Genomic DNA, 16468 nt, shown 5'->3' on the forward strand with positions numbered 1-16468 from the left:
AGTAAGCTAAGGCCTTGGGCAGTTAGGTAATTTGCTACAGGTGGACTAGAAGTGCAAGGATAGCTTGAGCTCTAACATTGTGTGTCACTGCCTCATGTACAGTGACATTTGCTGTGATGCATGTTTAAATAAAGTGCAGTTGCTCCGAGAGCTAGCTCACCTGTGACTGGGAGTGTTCTAAGGCTTCGAGAGGGATGTGGTAGGGAGAAAGCAGTCGGATTGGGAAGAGAGGTCTTCAAAGAGGTAACTGTGGGACACATGGTTTATGGCAGGTCCCATCAGTGTTGTGGACCAGTCCATGAGGAGTAGCAGGATATCTGAGAGAATGCTATAGGGCTGTTAGAGCCTTCAGAGCTGTGGCTTTGCAGTCTGAGGTTACAGACCTCCTGTGCTCTGGACTTGCTGTGCAGGTGGACACAGCCACTGGAGCTCTGGGGTGGGCTCCACCATGGATCTGTGATGAGCATTGCCTGCCCTCTGCATCCTGGGAGGGGGAGGGCAGGATGTGCGGAACAAAACCCAAACTGTATTTCCTGCCCAATGTACACTGTGTGGGTGGGGGCTCAGAGACAGAATCAGTTCAACATTTCTGATATCTAGCACTGTGGGTTAAATTTAAAATCCACTACAGAAATGTAAATGAGTATCTAGAGAAGGGGAAGTTAGAGGTAGGCTGGACTTGGTGAGAGAGATTCTTGGGGAAAATTGCACTTGAACTTGGCCTTGGGGAATGGGGAAGGAATTATATAAAAGGAAGAGTTTTCTGGGAAAGTCCTGGGACAGTGAGGAGCTTAGCTGTGCAGGAACGCTAGCAAATTGGACTGCAAGAGCAGCTTAGGGCCTTATGCAGAAAGGCACTAAAAACTAGAGAGGGAATATGAGCTTGTTTTAGAGGGCAATGGGGAATCATTTAGATTTTGAAACTGAAGAGTGATGTGCTGAAACAGATCTTGGGGGAATTAAACCTCCACGATCAATGTGACTGTACTTGAGCAGAGGAGAAGTTGTGCGCTGTTGCTTATGAAAGCCCTGGAAGTCTTTTGTGAGGTGCATCGCGGATGCTGCCTTGCCCTGGGGAAAGTCTGGGGAGATGATAAGGGCGGGCACTGTGAGCGGCAGTGGGAGATCTGAGGAGAACGAAGGCCCGAGCACTGCTGTGAGGCTGGGAGCGGGAGGAGCTGGAGCGAGGACGCTTAGTCAGTGGAGAGGAGAGAAGCTTCAGTGGCAGGAGCCACTCCTCAGCCCGACTCAGGGCCCAGGATAGCAACGATGTGGTTGTTGGGGTGTAGGAATGGTTTTGGGGAACGAGTGGGAAGTTCAGTCTTAAATGCAATTAAAAAAAAATCTGGCTTCAGTGCTTACCTTCGTGTGTGTGTGTGTGTGTGTGTGTGTGTGTGTGTTTGTCAAGGTTTAATGTGCTTACGGTGACAAATTTCAGAATGGCAGACAGATCATGTCCCTTAATCGTCCTTCCAGGAAGGATGTTCTGGTTTCTCCTATCTCACCAGATGCTGTTTTGATACCTGCTATAAAGAGCTTTTGGGAAAAGAGGAAAGCAGACCGGGGCTTGGGAGGTGTGCACTGAGTCACAGGAGCAGTGTGTGCTCAGTGCAAGACCCTCTGGACGTGGAGGAAGTGTGCACTATTTCTGTTTCGGTTGTAAGCTCTTGTTTGTTTATGTATGTTGGTACCGGGGATGGAACGCAGGACCCTGTGCTTGCCAGGCAGGCTCTTACGCTGCTGAGCTATCTCCCCGGCCCACGGAAGCTCTTATTTTAAAAAAAGTTTTATTAGACGTGTATATTTTTAATCTGAGGAAAGTACACTTATTAGGATCTGTAGTGCTAAGAGCTGTGGAGGCTGTTTTCCAAGGTGCTTACTCTAACGAGTGATTAATTTCTGTAAGTAGAAGGTATTTTAAGGAGCACTTGGGATTAGCAACCAGCCAAGGTGTCTATTTCTAAATTCAGTAATTGAAATAGAAGTGTGGGATAAAGGTTGAAGGAGAATACCAAATATGAATGTCTTCTTTAATGTGATTGAATAGTATGAGTGTAACGTGACAAATTAGAAAAGCAGCAATGTGTCAATAAGTATTCTACCAGAATGCTTTTATAATGGAAATGTACATAGACTTGTAGAAAAAGTATGTCTGCCAAGTAATGCTCACAGTTGTGATCAGGGCCGGCCCAATAGCTCAGCGGATTAAAGTGAGTGCCAGTAGGCGCAGGGGCCAGGGTTTCGATACCCCGGCCTGCCGTGCCAGCCCTGCCCCCCGGGGTGCGCTGAGACGGCAATTGAGACTGTGTGGTGGTGCGTGCCTGTAATCCCAGCTCTTGGGAGGCTGTAAACAAGAGGATCACTGTGAGTCTGATCTAGTAGTGAGACCCTGAACACCCTGTGGCCCATCCCTAAAATTAAAAAAAAAAAAATTGTGATCAGAGTGCATTTTCAGGAAGAATTAAGCAGATAAACAATTCCATTCATTTATTAAAAAATGTTTGTGATATATTAACTGAATAGATTCCAAAATAATGTATGGTAACATCCCATGTTTGTAAAAGTGGTCTTTAAATATAGAAAAATAATGTGCATATGTGTGTATCAAAATGTTAGCTGGTTATTTTTGGGTGCATTATGCTTGACCTGTTTTTTGCAGGCCTTTTGTGATTTTAAAAATCTAAGTACAAAATGAGCATGTTGACTTTAATAACTAGAGAGCAATTACAAAAAAAAGGCTAACATCCCAGGAAACGGGAGAAAATAGAGTGGCTTTATGCTTTTCCATTTTATGATTCTCCTCAGTGAATAGTTTTTAATGACAGAGATGGGTTGTACTGTAACTGGGATAGAATATTATATTCTATTAAGTCTTCAGATGGCCAAGATCTGTTTTGGAAACTACTTGGCTTTTCAAAGTGTAGGAGGAAAGCATGTAATAAGCCAGTAATACAGGTAGACAACTTTTATTTCTTAAGTTCTTGTGATTAAAACTATGTTGCAGAGTAAGATGAGTGCAAAGGTAAAAATAGCTTAGCTACCATTCTTTCTGAAGACTGATCCTTTACTTTCTTCACCTTGGAGTCTAGAGATTCGTAATTATTTTAGTGACACATCTTCTTCCTCCGCATGAAAGCTGTGAGCCTTTCTCAAGAGACGTACACGAGCGACCTGCAGTTTCAGGGGGTTGGAAGTAACAGACCTGAGGTTTACTCGTATGAAAACTTCAATGAAGAGCGAGAAAGTTTCCGGCAGCTTTCCGGTCCAGGCCTTGCCACGTGCAGTGTGGTCTCATCATGGAACTGCATGGGGCTTGCTATGTCTTCTGTGATCCAACAGACAGCAACTGCCATGGTCACGCAGGCGGCCCCGGCACTTGCCTCTTGCCCTCACCTTTCATCTGTCCTAGAGCTTGCCCAGTTTTTTTTTTTTTTTTTTTGCCTAAAGCAGTCTGAGATGTGACGGAGATGGAAGGACACGTGGAAAAAGGGAATTGCACAGTGAACATTTTAGATTCTGGACTCAAGTGAGATTTTGCCAGCTATTATGAGAAGCTTCCATGTAGCTGGGGGTGGACATAGGAAAGGAAGCATGGGGACTCTTGGACAGTGCCATTGGTGGTTGGCCAAGCACTGGGTCTTTTAGATGGGTTGCTTCGCCAACTTGGTAGAATTCCGTATCAGTGAGATCTTTTGGATGGAGGCAGTGGGAACTCTTCCAAACCGCTGAAGCAGAGAAGGGAATCTTATAAATGCATCGTTCAGCAGTGGTAATGATGGTAGCAAACTTCTCAGCATGTCTGATCTCCTGACCTTGTCATGTACCCGCTTCTGGGACCAGCCCTGCGACAGGGATCAGTTGGTGTGGTCGACCCCTGTGTCCCATCCCTGAAGCTGGGAGAAGCTAGCTTTCCCTGAAGCACATTAATCCTTAATGACCAATGGGTCCTGGGAAGATGAGCATGAAATGTCTGTTACCCATAGCAACTCATGATTTTAATAGAATGCACAGTTAAATAATGACTCTCAGATAGCCCTGCCTAGCTTTTTATTCCTGCTCTCCTTACCAGCTGTTTGTCACCTTGCTGGAATTTCATCTTTCTAAGCTTTAGTTTTCTCAGTCATAAAATTAGGATTATAATACTACCTATCTCATGTTAGTATGTAAGAGAATAGCATATCAAGAAATCCCATTACCTGGGACATATTAAAAAAATTTATCTTTAAGCCCAGTGTGGTGGCATGTCCTAGCATTCCAGGACTCTGGGAGGCTGAGGTAGGAGGAGGATGACAGTGTGAGCATAGTAGCCTGGGTGACTTAGTGAGATCCTGCCCTAAAAAGCAAAAGGAAGGAAAAGGCTGGGGAAGTAGCTCTGTGTGAAGGTCCTGGATTCAATTCCCGGTACTACACAAAAACCAAAACCAAAGTCAAAGAACCACAGGAAGTTGACGTTCCCTAAGCAGTTTATGTTACTGTCCCTAGCTGAAATATATTGCTTGTTTGTGTGTGTATTTAGTCTTGAAATAAAACTGTACTGGGAGATGAACACTAGTATAAACACGAAATATGTGCTTGACTGTAGCCATTTGAGAGTTCATTTGAAAATGAGCTATAGACCCAGATAAGTGGCTGGTTCTAAGTATTGGTGCTTTGTAAAGATGTGTTTCTTTCTAAGAGAATCCTGTGATTTGAGTTTTTATGAGAAATCATGCACTTTTTAAGAAGTTGGAGATGAATTTCTACAGAACTGAAAATACTACACATCTAAGAAGTCAGCATGTGGCTCGCAGGTCCTGGGTCCGTGTCCATGTGCTGTCAAGCTCCTATTTCCAGCTTTGCCTGGAACACTTGGCCTTCGGGCTTCGCCCTTTGATCTGTCGCCACCACGCTGAGCTGCTCTGGTGTGCAGTGGGAAGGGTATTCCAAGTGAGTCATTGCTGGGAGGCTAGCGGACTAGTGACCCGAGAGTCACCCACTGGGAAGGACGGAAACTTTGTGCTGTTAACTCGCAGACCCTTTGACCTCGCTGACCCTGTCTGATCACCCCCTTCTCCCTCCCTTTCCTGCCCACTTTCCCACCTCGTGTTGCTCTCTATTCCTTAGTGGTTATGTTTCTGCCTGCACATTACTGTCTCCAGAAAGCCTCAGGCTTGTGAGGAGGAAGTGTGGAATCCAGCTGGACCTTTGACACCTGTAGACAAGGTGGTTAAGAGTGTGGGCCTCAGAATCAGAGCGCCTGAGCTCGCACCTTTCTCCTCTGTGTATAAGTTGTGTAACCAGAGGAGTGGGGTCCTTGCCTGGGAAATAGCACTCAGCTGCAGCTTTGTGTAAGCGCTCTGAGGCTGACGTATGGGAGAGAAGTTTCACAGCTGTGTGAAATCACTTCTCTGCATGGTGACCTCTGCTGTTTGTGAGTTTGGTTAGTGTGAATCAACACTGAGAGTCAGATCAGCTCTGTGTACTTCAAGAAGCAGGGCTTCCGTGTCCTACCTGAGAACCCACCTAGTTCTTGTAGTGTTTGTCTGGGCCCTCTGTCCCTTGAGATGGGAACTACAGAAACTGACGCTGAGCTTGGTGAGTGGGTGCTTGGTCAGTCAGGGAGTGGCTATATATTTCCTTTTCTGGGAGGGATTGGTGAGGTGTCCTGTCACTTGTGCACGCGGTACCACCTGACTTTAATAGAGGAGACACAGAACACTGGGGCTTCAGGGTTCTCCAGCCCCTCAGGAGACTCTTCTCCCTCCCTCTGACCCCTCCCCACTATGACATGGACCTTGCAGGCCTGCGCTGGGGTTGACCCATGGGCGTGCTCTCCAGCTTGCGCACCCCGGGGAATCCGATGGAGCCCTAGAAGGCTGGGTTCCGGTCCCTGCTCTGCTCTGTAGGGAAGGGAGAAATCATATCTCGAGGAAGAGAGAAGGACAGTTGAATAAGAAGAGCCCTTTGCCCCTGGTGTTGGAAGCCATGTATTTCTGAACATCTGAAGAGGGACTTTGCATAGTTTTCCTTGTCAGACAGAAAACCACTATAGATGGTTTTGGTGGGGAGGGAGGAAGTGGAGCGGATTTCACTGTCCCCAGGCTGAGGTACAGCAGCGGGGGTGGGCAGGTGCGGGCAGCACTCTGCTGATATGGGTGGACTCCGGGCCGAGCCCTGCACCGTTTAGTCTAGGGTGGCCTCAACGGTGCTGTAATTCTCTTTTTAGAGATGAAGATTCCTCAGACCACACAGTTTGTGTTAAATCAAGTGCTCTGATTCTGAAATCTGCATTTTTAGCCACTATCCTGTGGATAACAGTACAGATTTGGCCAAAATACAGGAGTACATGTCATCATTCGTTCTTGGAGGTGTGACAAGTACCAATAATGACAAATAGTTTTTGCTGCCAATGGTACCAAGCAGGCAACATTGATGAGTTCTAAGTGGCACACTGAGTACCAAGTAGACAATGGGTAGGGACAAACTTTTAGTGTCAGAATGGGTCAAGTGCCCAGTCTTAGGAGTTTCAAAGCCTCTTGAGTCCCATCTTTCCTCTTGGGTGAACTAGTAGCTGTCAGCCTTCCCACTGTAGAGAGCACCCCTCACTGGTACTGTATTCTACATTTGAAAATGGAGACTGAAGGTAGAGATGACCAGACCTCCATAGTTAGGTCCTCAGTCTTCATGAGAGGAAGTGGGGACAGCCAAAGCAGGGCTGGACTTTTAGCTGAAATCTAATGAGAAATGTTAAAACAACCTCTGCTCCACCACGTGGAACTACAGGTGACCATAAATTTCCCTTCTGCCACCACAGTGGCCCTGGTAGCTTGCCTCTCTCACCTCCTTTTCCTCCTCAGCCTCAAGCCCCAGTGCACACCCCTTTCTTTGCTGCTGTTCACTGCTGTCATGGCTTCACACGTGCTCAGAAGTCCTGTCTTGTTAGGCTCCCCTGCTAACCTTCACTATAGCTTAAGCCTTCCATCCTTCCCTGGGCATCTCCGGGCGGGCTCTTTTTGTATTTCCCCAGTACAGGGCTGGGGATCTAACCCATGGTCTCCTCCATGCCAAGCAAGTCCTCTGAGCCTGAGCTGCAGCCCCAAGCTGTCTCTGTTCACTGGGCAACTATTGCTATTTAGTGCTCATCTGGGCCATCTCCTGTTGAAATCATCCTCTTTGTCTCTCTCTAGCAGTGAGCCTCATACTCCAGCCAGGGAGAGTCCCCATGCAGCATAGAGGTGGGAGGTGCTCAGCCTCCCCCTTGGCACCATTTGTCATTGAGGATTTTATTTATTGTGTTGTGTTTTGTTTGGTACTGGGAATATGAACTCAGGACCTTGCACTTGCCAGGCAAGCACTGTGCCACTGAGCTATATTCCCCGACCCTGTCACTGAGGATTTTAGTTGTGCTGTGTGTGCTTCTCCTGGAAACCACCTCTGTCTGCACTGTCTTCCTTAGGGGCTCTGCCTCAGCTTTTGGAGTCAGGCTGAGACAGGCATTCGCATCTTCCACCTGAGTGTCTCTGTATAGCAGACTGCGGGTTGGTCTGTTTGCTACCGATGTCAGCTAAAATAGGCTTTCGTAGAGTGACACGTGCACCAGAGTGACCTAAAGAGAAGAGAATGTTTAACTGAAGAAAAAACTAATTACAGTAAAAGCACATTGCCAGGAGTGGTGGGATGTGTGCCCAACGTGAGCGAGAGCGTTGGGTGAAGGACTGTGAAGATGAATCTACGTCATGAAATGCAAATGTCGTCATACTTCATGATCCACCACTTACGGCAATTTCTTATTTTATTTTGAAGAGTAAAAACAGAAATAGCAGAAACAAAGACAGAAACAGAGTAACATACAACAATACATATGTTACAAATTTTCCAAACGAGAATAGCAAATTAGCAGTGGTTGTTATATTACCTATTTTTATTGTCAAATCTGTTGCTCAGATTAACAGACATAGTTATGCAAGATTGGACAAATAATCGAATGTTAATGCTTGATTTCCATAAACCTTAAGTTTTTTTTGTCTTTTAAATTTTTTTAAAATTTATTTTCTTTCTTTTTTTTTTTTTTTTAGGAACTGGGGATTGAACTCAGGACCTTGTACTTGCCAGGCAAGCGCTTATTCTCCTGAGCTATCTCCCCAGCCCTAAAAGAGTATTATTTTAAAGAGTATAATAATAATTGATAAGACATTAGAAATGGTACACATTTAGAAGACCAAAATGAGAGGTATTCAACCATGGGCTTTGTATTACACACTGCTGTCCTCAATGTAGTAGCTCAGATAGCAGATATCAGCATACAGAGTTAGTCAAAGTGAAAAATTCCCTTTTAAAAATTTATTTTTTACTTTAAATTTAATTTAATTTAATTTTGAAGAGTAAAAGCAAAAGCAGCATATCAGAAACAAAGCCAGAAACAGAGTACAGATACAACACTTATGGCAATTTCTGCCGAATATAAACATCGCGGTGTGTCCCCCACCTTCCTGCAGCTGTGGTGTTTTATGACTTCCCGCTCTTCCTTCAGAGTCAAAATGACCATGAAAGGAAATGTTTCAGATCCATTGAGGACATCGGAGCAGCCAAGGTGGCGCAAGTAGAAACACTTATGAAAGAGCATCTCATGGGCTGGGGAGGTGCTCAGTGGTCTAGTGCCTGTCTGGCAGGCGCGAGGACCTGGGCTTGATCCCTGGTACTGCATTCCATATGTACCAAATAAATACATAAATCTTAAAAAAAAAAGGACTTCAGAAATACCTCAGAAAGTGGTAAGGAGGATGGGCTGTGTTCAAAGGGACGGGGAGCCCTGTGAAGGGGATTAATGGCAATATGACTTTTACTGTAATAAATTAAAAAAACTAAAAGTAGCCCAATGTTTGCTTATGTTTCATGTGCACATATATAAATGTTTTACTATACTTTAAGATGTAAAAATGTAGTACTTTCTACTCTTCATAGAAAAGGGCTTTTCTTTAAATAGAAGTCACAAGTTGGTGTTCTGTGAAGTTTTTCTTTTTCCCTTTGTTTGGTACCAAGAATTGAACTTCTGACCTCACGTTTACCAGGCAGGTGCTTTGTTGCTGAGTGCTATCCTTGGCCCTGGCGTTTTTCTACATAATTACATTAATGAGCATCTGTGAGCTCTCTTTCTTGAAAAAAAAGAAAAAAGATACGATTGTAGATGTGATGCTGTAGTACAGAAGTGATAGATGTTTAGAAACGATGCTAGAAGTGGTGATGTATAGAGAGATGTTTAAAGGTATTTTCTCTCTAGTCTCCTAGAGTCATCTTGGTCACCACACCTATTATTATCATTATTATTGTTATTACTATTATCATCATGTGCAGTTCACTTTTATGGAGGCATTCCAACGCAGCCAACCTAGTTTTTCTAGCAATAACTGCTCATTTCACCAGCTCATGTACTTTTAGATCCAGTCCCAATGAGAGTCAAAGACAGGATTGCCACAAAAAGGGTTTGGGAACAAACATAACTTCTTGGAGATTCAGTTGCAGCTGGGTGCCCCCCAGGTGGAGTGTTCCAGCCCCGGGTGGAACCCTGGTAACCTTCCCCAGGTAGGGAAGCCAGTGACTCAGCCGGCTGCTGCGGGCTGGGTGCCAGGGCCTGCAGTGAACTGCTGCCTCCTCCTGACTCAGCCCTGAGGCCTCCTGTGAATCCAGCACTCCAGTGACTGGCTTAGGGCGGGGCCTGCGGGTCAGCTGTGCCAAGGCAGGCCTGCGCCTGAAAGCAGGCCAGACTGTTAACTTCAGAATGTTCAGAACATATCCCAAACACAAAACCTGTTTTCCCCACTGCAGGTGAGCATGTCTATCTTGCCCTGTTTTTATGTACAAACAGGCCAACTTCTGCTCCTGCACCCTGAAGCAACCTGGCTTCTGTTTCGTTAGAGGTGAAAACTGACTTTCTGGAGGTCAGTTCAAGCCAGGATTTAAAATGTAACTTCTGCGTTGCTGCCACCAAGCGGTTACTTTAGAAATACCACTTTCAAGAAGGCTAACCCAGTGCCTAGTGCTTGAGAAATCTGGGAGGAGAGCTGAGAGTGTAGCTAGGTGTTGAGCACTTCCCAGCATGCACAGAGGCCCTGGGTTCAATCCAGTCCCAGGTTAGAAATACTTAGGTTCGATGGATAGGCAGATAAGAGACGCTTTTAGGGTAGTGATCCTATTCAGTACAATCTGATTATAGTGGATACGTGTTATTATATGTTTATCCAAGCCCATAGGACAGGCCCCAATGTCAGCTGTCAAGAGTGAACCCCAATATTGCTGAATTAATGGACCTACAGTATTTAAATGACAATGGAATGCCCTTCTCTGACAAAACTAACCAAAAATGGAGGATACAAATGAATGACCATTTTGAATGTGTATACTTAAAATAGTTAGGATAGATATACAGCTCCATTCTCTTAATTCAATGAATAGAGAGGTTTGTTCTAACAGTGTTTGAGACAGGCTATCAGGGCTGCATCTTGTACAATGAATAACCACGAAGACAACAATATGCAATGTATTAGTTATTGAAAATGTACTAGTAATGGGTTGTGAAACTGTCTCATTGCTGTTTGTTTCTCAGTGAAAATATTAAAAAAAAAAAGAGTGAACCCCAATGTCAGCCATGGAAGTTGGTTGCTGCTGCAACAGCAGCATCAGTTGTGAAAAATGTCGTGTGTGATGGGGACGTTGATACTGGGGAGGCTGTAGATGGACAGGGGAAGAAGGCACGTCGGAAATTGTATACATTCTGCTCAGTTTTGCTGTGAGCTTAAAACTGCGCTAAAGATAGCTTACTGATAATCGATTCTATTTTACCTTCATTTTCCCTTGTAGCAGCTAGTGTTGCAGGAAGAGCAAGATAAGGCAAAGGCACCCTCTCGGGAGGCCAGCTCACTGCTCAGGCAGGGGTGACCGCGTCTGTACGAACCCCACAATCCAGCATCCGGGTCCTTAGTTTTGTAAATGTTAGAAACCTCGTTTTTCAGTGAATTTGGGGTGGTTCAGTTATCCAGGGATAGCTCATGCTCACAAAACTTACAAGAGACACTTGATACGACAAAAGCCAATCTATTGCTTTCCAGTTAGAAACATATGTAGTTGTTAGTGGAACAGTTTCTTTTGTACCTGGAAGGAAACTTTTGGAAAGAAATTATACTGAGCGGAGTCTTTGGTGAAATTGCAGAGGTCTCACGCATGCGCGCCGTGTGATGGTTAGTACAGGTGGTCTGAGCCGAGTAGGCACCTTGGGTAGCGGGGGAATGGCCCAGGCTGGCGACACGTCGGTAGTGCAGAACCTTGCTCCACACTGAGGCCAGAATAACCTGATCTTTTCTTGGCGCATTGTTTTGGAACTCTGCTGAGCGGCTGAGAACGCTTTCTCTCCTCAGGCGCGGAGTAGCTGGCAAGGCCGATGCCGCAAACTTGTTGATTCAGCTTGAATCTTCTGGGAACCTGTTGGGTCACGGTGACTAGCATTTGGGTGCCCCAGATTCCTCAGCCACCCGTGAGAGCTTTTTGCTCAGGGGAAGCTGGTGTATGCATTGCATAATTACTGCTTTGAATTTTATTTTCCGGGGGAAGCATGTTTTATGGTTTGGTCTTTCCCGAATTGCAGGTTAAAATTAAATATGCAATATCCTTAATGACGGTGGTGTAGATTCCCAATAGAAAACAGTACGGGTCCGAAAACGAGGGTTACTGTAAGTCGGTAAGGCCGCCCAGCGCAGCTGCTTCCGGAGAGCTCCGCCCTGACCTCGGGGGCCCTTGCGTCACCCTCCGGTGTGAGTCTTCCTCTGAGCTCTGTGATCTCCAGTCCTGCGCTGCAGCTTCCTGCCGACTGGGACCACCGAGACCGCCGCGACAATGGGGGATGTTTACAGAGGGTGGAAACTGTTGTGTTTAGAATGCACCTCGTTTATTTTTGCAATATGTTTGCGTGGCCTAATTGCCTGGACTGAACACTCTTGGCAATTCATCCACTTGCTGAGTATCTAGTTTCTTGGCCAGCTGGCTAAGCAGGGCTGCGTTCCCTCAGGGCCTCAGTTGTTGGAGTGGTCTAAGAGGGCAAATGCGCTCAGACTGTGCTTAGTCCCAGCTTCCCTTTCACCCATTCATGTTACAGCTTGGGATGGGGAGTAGTTAGTGCGCGACTTTCGGTGCACTGAAGAGAGCAAAACGCAAAGCCCCCACAGGGAAGGAGCGTGCACCAGGACTGTTGGGCTTTGCTCTCTCTCCTTGTTCAAGAGGGAATTCTCTTCCTCCTCCACGGGCCAAGTCCTGCTGAACAGGCCTGAGGCTTTCTGGCTACGTGTATCTCTTTACTCTTACAATAAAGCCGGCTGTTTTATGTTTCTTCCCCTTTCCTAACACTGGGCCTGGCTTATTATACACTTTCCTCTTCTTTTTGTTGCTACGGCTCTATCATAGAGACTCCCACCTAGGATAAGGGAACTTGCTTTAGGCAATTCTTTTCTTTCTGTATTTCAGGGAAGGGCCTACAGGGCGTTCAGGGTCTCACTACTAGATCAGACTCATAGTGATCGGCCTGTTTATAGCCTCCCAGGAGCTGGGATTACAGGCAAGCGCCACCATGCCCAGTCTCAATTGCGGCTCAGCATGCCCCTGGGGCGGGGCCGGCACAGCAGGCCTGGGGATCGAACCCTGGCCCCTGTGCCTGCTTGCAGGCTGCTTTAATCTGCTGAGCTGTTTGGCCAGCCCTTAGGCAATTCTTTAAGAAGATATGTCCATGCAACCTTTTGTATAGTTTTTGAAAGGAAACACGTTAACTTTCACAATAGTCTGTTGGAATTCCTTAGAATGTATATCTACCTTTTCCCATTTGTTGTATGTTTGCAGAAATAGGACCAAGGTCAAAATCTGGAAAGACATCGGTGGAAAATATTGGCACTGCCAGAGGGACGCTGCGTCTGAGATCAAACGGTCCTGCCACTGTGGAAGAACTGGTATGTTGTGTTCATTCATTCTTACTCTGCTTGGAAACCTGTGTTATTCACACTTATTAAAGCTGGAAAGGGGCCGGGTGTGGTGGTACATACCTGTAATCCCAGCACTTGGGAGGCTGAGACAGGAGCAATGTTTTGAGTTTGTGACTAGCCTGGGCTACAAAGTGAGCTCAGGGCCAGCCTGAGCTGCATCTCAAGATCCTGTCTCAAAAACAAAAGAAGACAAAAAACAAAAACAAAAACAAAAACCAAAAAACAAAAGCTGGAAAAGAAAATCATAAAGCTAAATAAAATGTCATTTGTTTTGATCAAAGCATGGTCTGTGTAAAAAAAAATTAAGGCACCTGAAGAGGAGAGTGAAGAAAATGTTTTGGAGCCAGGAGTGGAGATACTTAGGGAGCTTTTGGTAGTGGAAGATATGTTCCTGAGGTCAAGCCTCTGCAGATGAAATCTTTGTAGTCTTCTTTGAGCCTTCTTCACACCACACCCCTTCCGGGACCAGTCTTGGAGGGCTGGTGTCTGGAATGTATGAGAGCCCAGAAGCCCAGGCCCCGGGTCTTGGATCGGACCTTGCAGTGGCCCGTCAGCCTTCCCTGTTCTTACCTGTGCTTAGCCCTGCAGCCAGGACCACCCTCAAGAAGCACAAGTAGGTGACATCACATTCCTGGCCCCCAAGTCACTCGGACTAAACTGGCACCCTCAGCATCACCAGCAGGGGCTGCCTGCACGTTTCCTCCCCAGTCACGTCTCCCCTGCTCTCCACTGGCTCCTTTTGCTTCCATCACATGGGCCTCCTCAGTATCCCCAGCCACTCTGGGAGCTTCCTGCTGTGGGGTCTCGGGTCTACTGTGGTCACCTGGACGCTCGGCCCACGTACCGTGGCTTGCTTTGTGCCTTGCTCCTGGCCTTTGGCTTCTAGCCCCCATGCAGGCTTCTCTACCAGACCCTTTCTGGGTGCCCCATATGCACTGTGGTTCTCTGTATTCCTCTTGCCACCCAGCCTTAGTTATCTTCAAAGCACTAAACATGTCAGGACTCATATCTTTGTTTAACTTCACTGGTTGTGTTCCTCCTCTGCTCTGTGTCTCTCTCACTGCCCCTAGATGCTAAACAAGGAGTCAGATGAACTAAAAAATCTTTGCTGCATGAATGAGTGAAGAATGTATCTGATTTAGCTTGAGAAAAGCAAGAGTTTCTAATTTGTGTCTATGAAAAGGACAGTGTCTGAGTGCAGATACCAGGAGCAGGACTAAATGGGGGCCTTGGAGGGCAGCTGCAGGACCCTGCGCAGTGTGAGGACAGCGGTGACCAAGAGCTCCTGCGGTCTCCTGGTGCTCGGTTCTGCGGGCTGCATGCAGTATGTCGGGGACAGTTAGGAGCTCTTTCAGGGCAGGATCCCAGGCTTTGTTGGGTGACAGTATCCAGTATCACGCTGGGCCACTTGTGAGAGCAGACACCCACGGAACCATGGTGCCAGGTGTTCTCTGGAATGCCTGAGTCACTCGGGATGGTGACCTCGGTGGAGGAAGAGACTGAGGCGGGTATGTTGGTCCCAGGGGAATGAATGAGAGGCTCAGTTTGGAGCAAAAGGCAGCTGGGAGACTTGGTGGAGCCAAAGCCTCTTGAAAATGAGATCTGCTGAGCTTTGTGGAGTAAACCAGGGCTGTACCAGCTGCTCATTCCAAGACTTTCCTGTTCCCGTTGCCCAGCGTGCTGCCTAGGGTGCTGCTGGGGACCCATGCTGCTCCCTGAGGGAATGATCAAGCCTGAGTAGAAGGCAGGAATGTATGAGAGAACGGAGCAAAGTGGGAAGGAGCAAGTGGTGGGGAGCCGTGCTGGCCCCGCTCTCTGCTGGAGACTCAGAGAGGGCAGCAGACTCAAGCCAGTTTGCAGAGGGCGCCCCTGCAGGCGGCCTGCTAGCTGACACAGTAAAGTCTGTCAGGCACCTGCTTTGTGTAAGGCCCTGAGGTGAAAAAGAGCAGCTTAAAATCTATCGTGGGAGGCAGGGAAGATTCGAAAATAAACATCCCCCAACCCATCCTTATTTTCAAAGCCTGTTTAATTAAACAGGTCAATTAAAAATAGCTCATTGTGAAAGGAAAAAGCTGGTGTAATACTAAATATGATACAAGGGATTTGTGGTTTTGTTTCAAACACTGATGGATTTGAAGGCTTAATGGATGATTGAGGCAAAGCATCTTCTTATAACTTGGCACAAATTCTGAAAACAGAACACTACTGCACTTGTATACCCTGAACTGCATTCATTGTATTTGCTGAGCTGGGCACAGTCCAGGTGCCTGTGACACAAGAATGAGCAGAGACCCTGGTTCTCCTTGAAAGGGAGAGAGGCACAAAGAGAAGCTTAATAGTCACAGGTTTCCAGGTTTGCAGTGTCACAGAGGAGGGGCCAATGAACCAGCAGGGGGAGAGAGCAGGTTGTGAGAGGCTCCCTCCAGAAGAAACGATGGAGCAGGTGGGGAGGGAAGTGGCCTCGGCCCAAGTCACCCTGGGCTCAGGGAGCTAGTAAGGTACCCACAGACAGAAGTGTGGGGTGGCAGGGGCACTGGATGGGGTGCAGCGGTCAAGGTGTGAAAGGCCTTGCGGGAACTGGGAGTCCTGTAGGAATGAGGGGAGGCACCACCATTGGTGTGCTTTGGAAAAGTTTTGTCTGAGGATGGGTTGCTGGGCAGGAGGGATTTGGGAAGGGGTAGGGGGGACCTCTGCCCATGAGAACGAGGACTGGACCCAGGCAAGCTGGGGTGGGAGGAGAAGAGGGGACAGATAGTCGTGAGCCTTGCAGGGGTGAGGGTGTGAAGGTGGTGGCCGTTGTGTGGGACAGGTGCTGTTGCTTGGTACTGCTGCTTATAGCACAGCTGGGTTCTCACCAAGGGACTTTGGATGGCCCGTTGCTGCGTGTGGATGGTTCAAGATGCATGCGCTGCAGCGGAGTCAAGAGCGGTAGCCGTGTCTGCCACTGTGATAGTTCAGCTCCTGGACATGAAATGGGAAAGGACCGGGAGAGCAGCTCAGCAGTGGGCGCTCGCCTCACAAGCGCTCTGGGCGCCATGAAACAACACGAAAAAGAGTGAGGAGACTGTCCTGCTATCTGCAAGGATAAAAAATAAATTTTTATTTGTTGTAAAACACATGATTAAATAGATAACTTTAATAAATTTTGAAGATACAAGGGAACATATACTATTAAAAGAAGTGTGGAATTTTACAACCCAATCATTCTGTTCTTCATTCAGATCTATAGGTGAGTATTAAATATCTCTGGGCAACTACCTGTTAGCTGTGAAGTAATTTAAAACCAAGTATTAAAATAATGAGGACATAGAATAAGACTTATCAGGCTGGGGAGATAGCTCAGTGACATAAGCACTTGTCTGGCAAGCATAAGGTCCTGAGTTTGATCCACACTTAAAAAAAATGTAGGAGAACAAGACTTATAAAATACAAAACCAAGATTGTTAAAGGGTATCAAAACATACCCAATCATA

General features: G+C 46.7%; 1 protein-coding gene across 2 annotated transcripts in view; it reads left to right on the forward strand.

The window, feature by feature from the left end:
• Gipc2 (GIPC PDZ domain containing family member 2) overlaps positions 1-16468 on the forward strand; it is a 77298-nt gene that overhangs the window by 43593 nt on the left and 17237 nt on the right. For both annotated transcript variants that reach the window (XM_023703290.1, XM_004643173.3), the window contains exon 4: positions 12856-12962. In XM_023703290.1, coding sequence (XP_023559058.1) covers positions 12856-12962 — 107 coding nt within the window. The remainder of the gene's footprint in view (positions 1-12855; positions 12963-16468) is intronic.

Source organism: Octodon degus, unplaced genomic scaffold (assembly GCF_000260255.1).
Source record: "Octodon degus isolate 3935 unplaced genomic scaffold, OctDeg1.0 scaffold00167, whole genome shotgun sequence".
Taxonomy (NCBI): Eukaryota; Metazoa; Chordata; class Mammalia; order Rodentia; family Octodontidae; genus Octodon; species Octodon degus.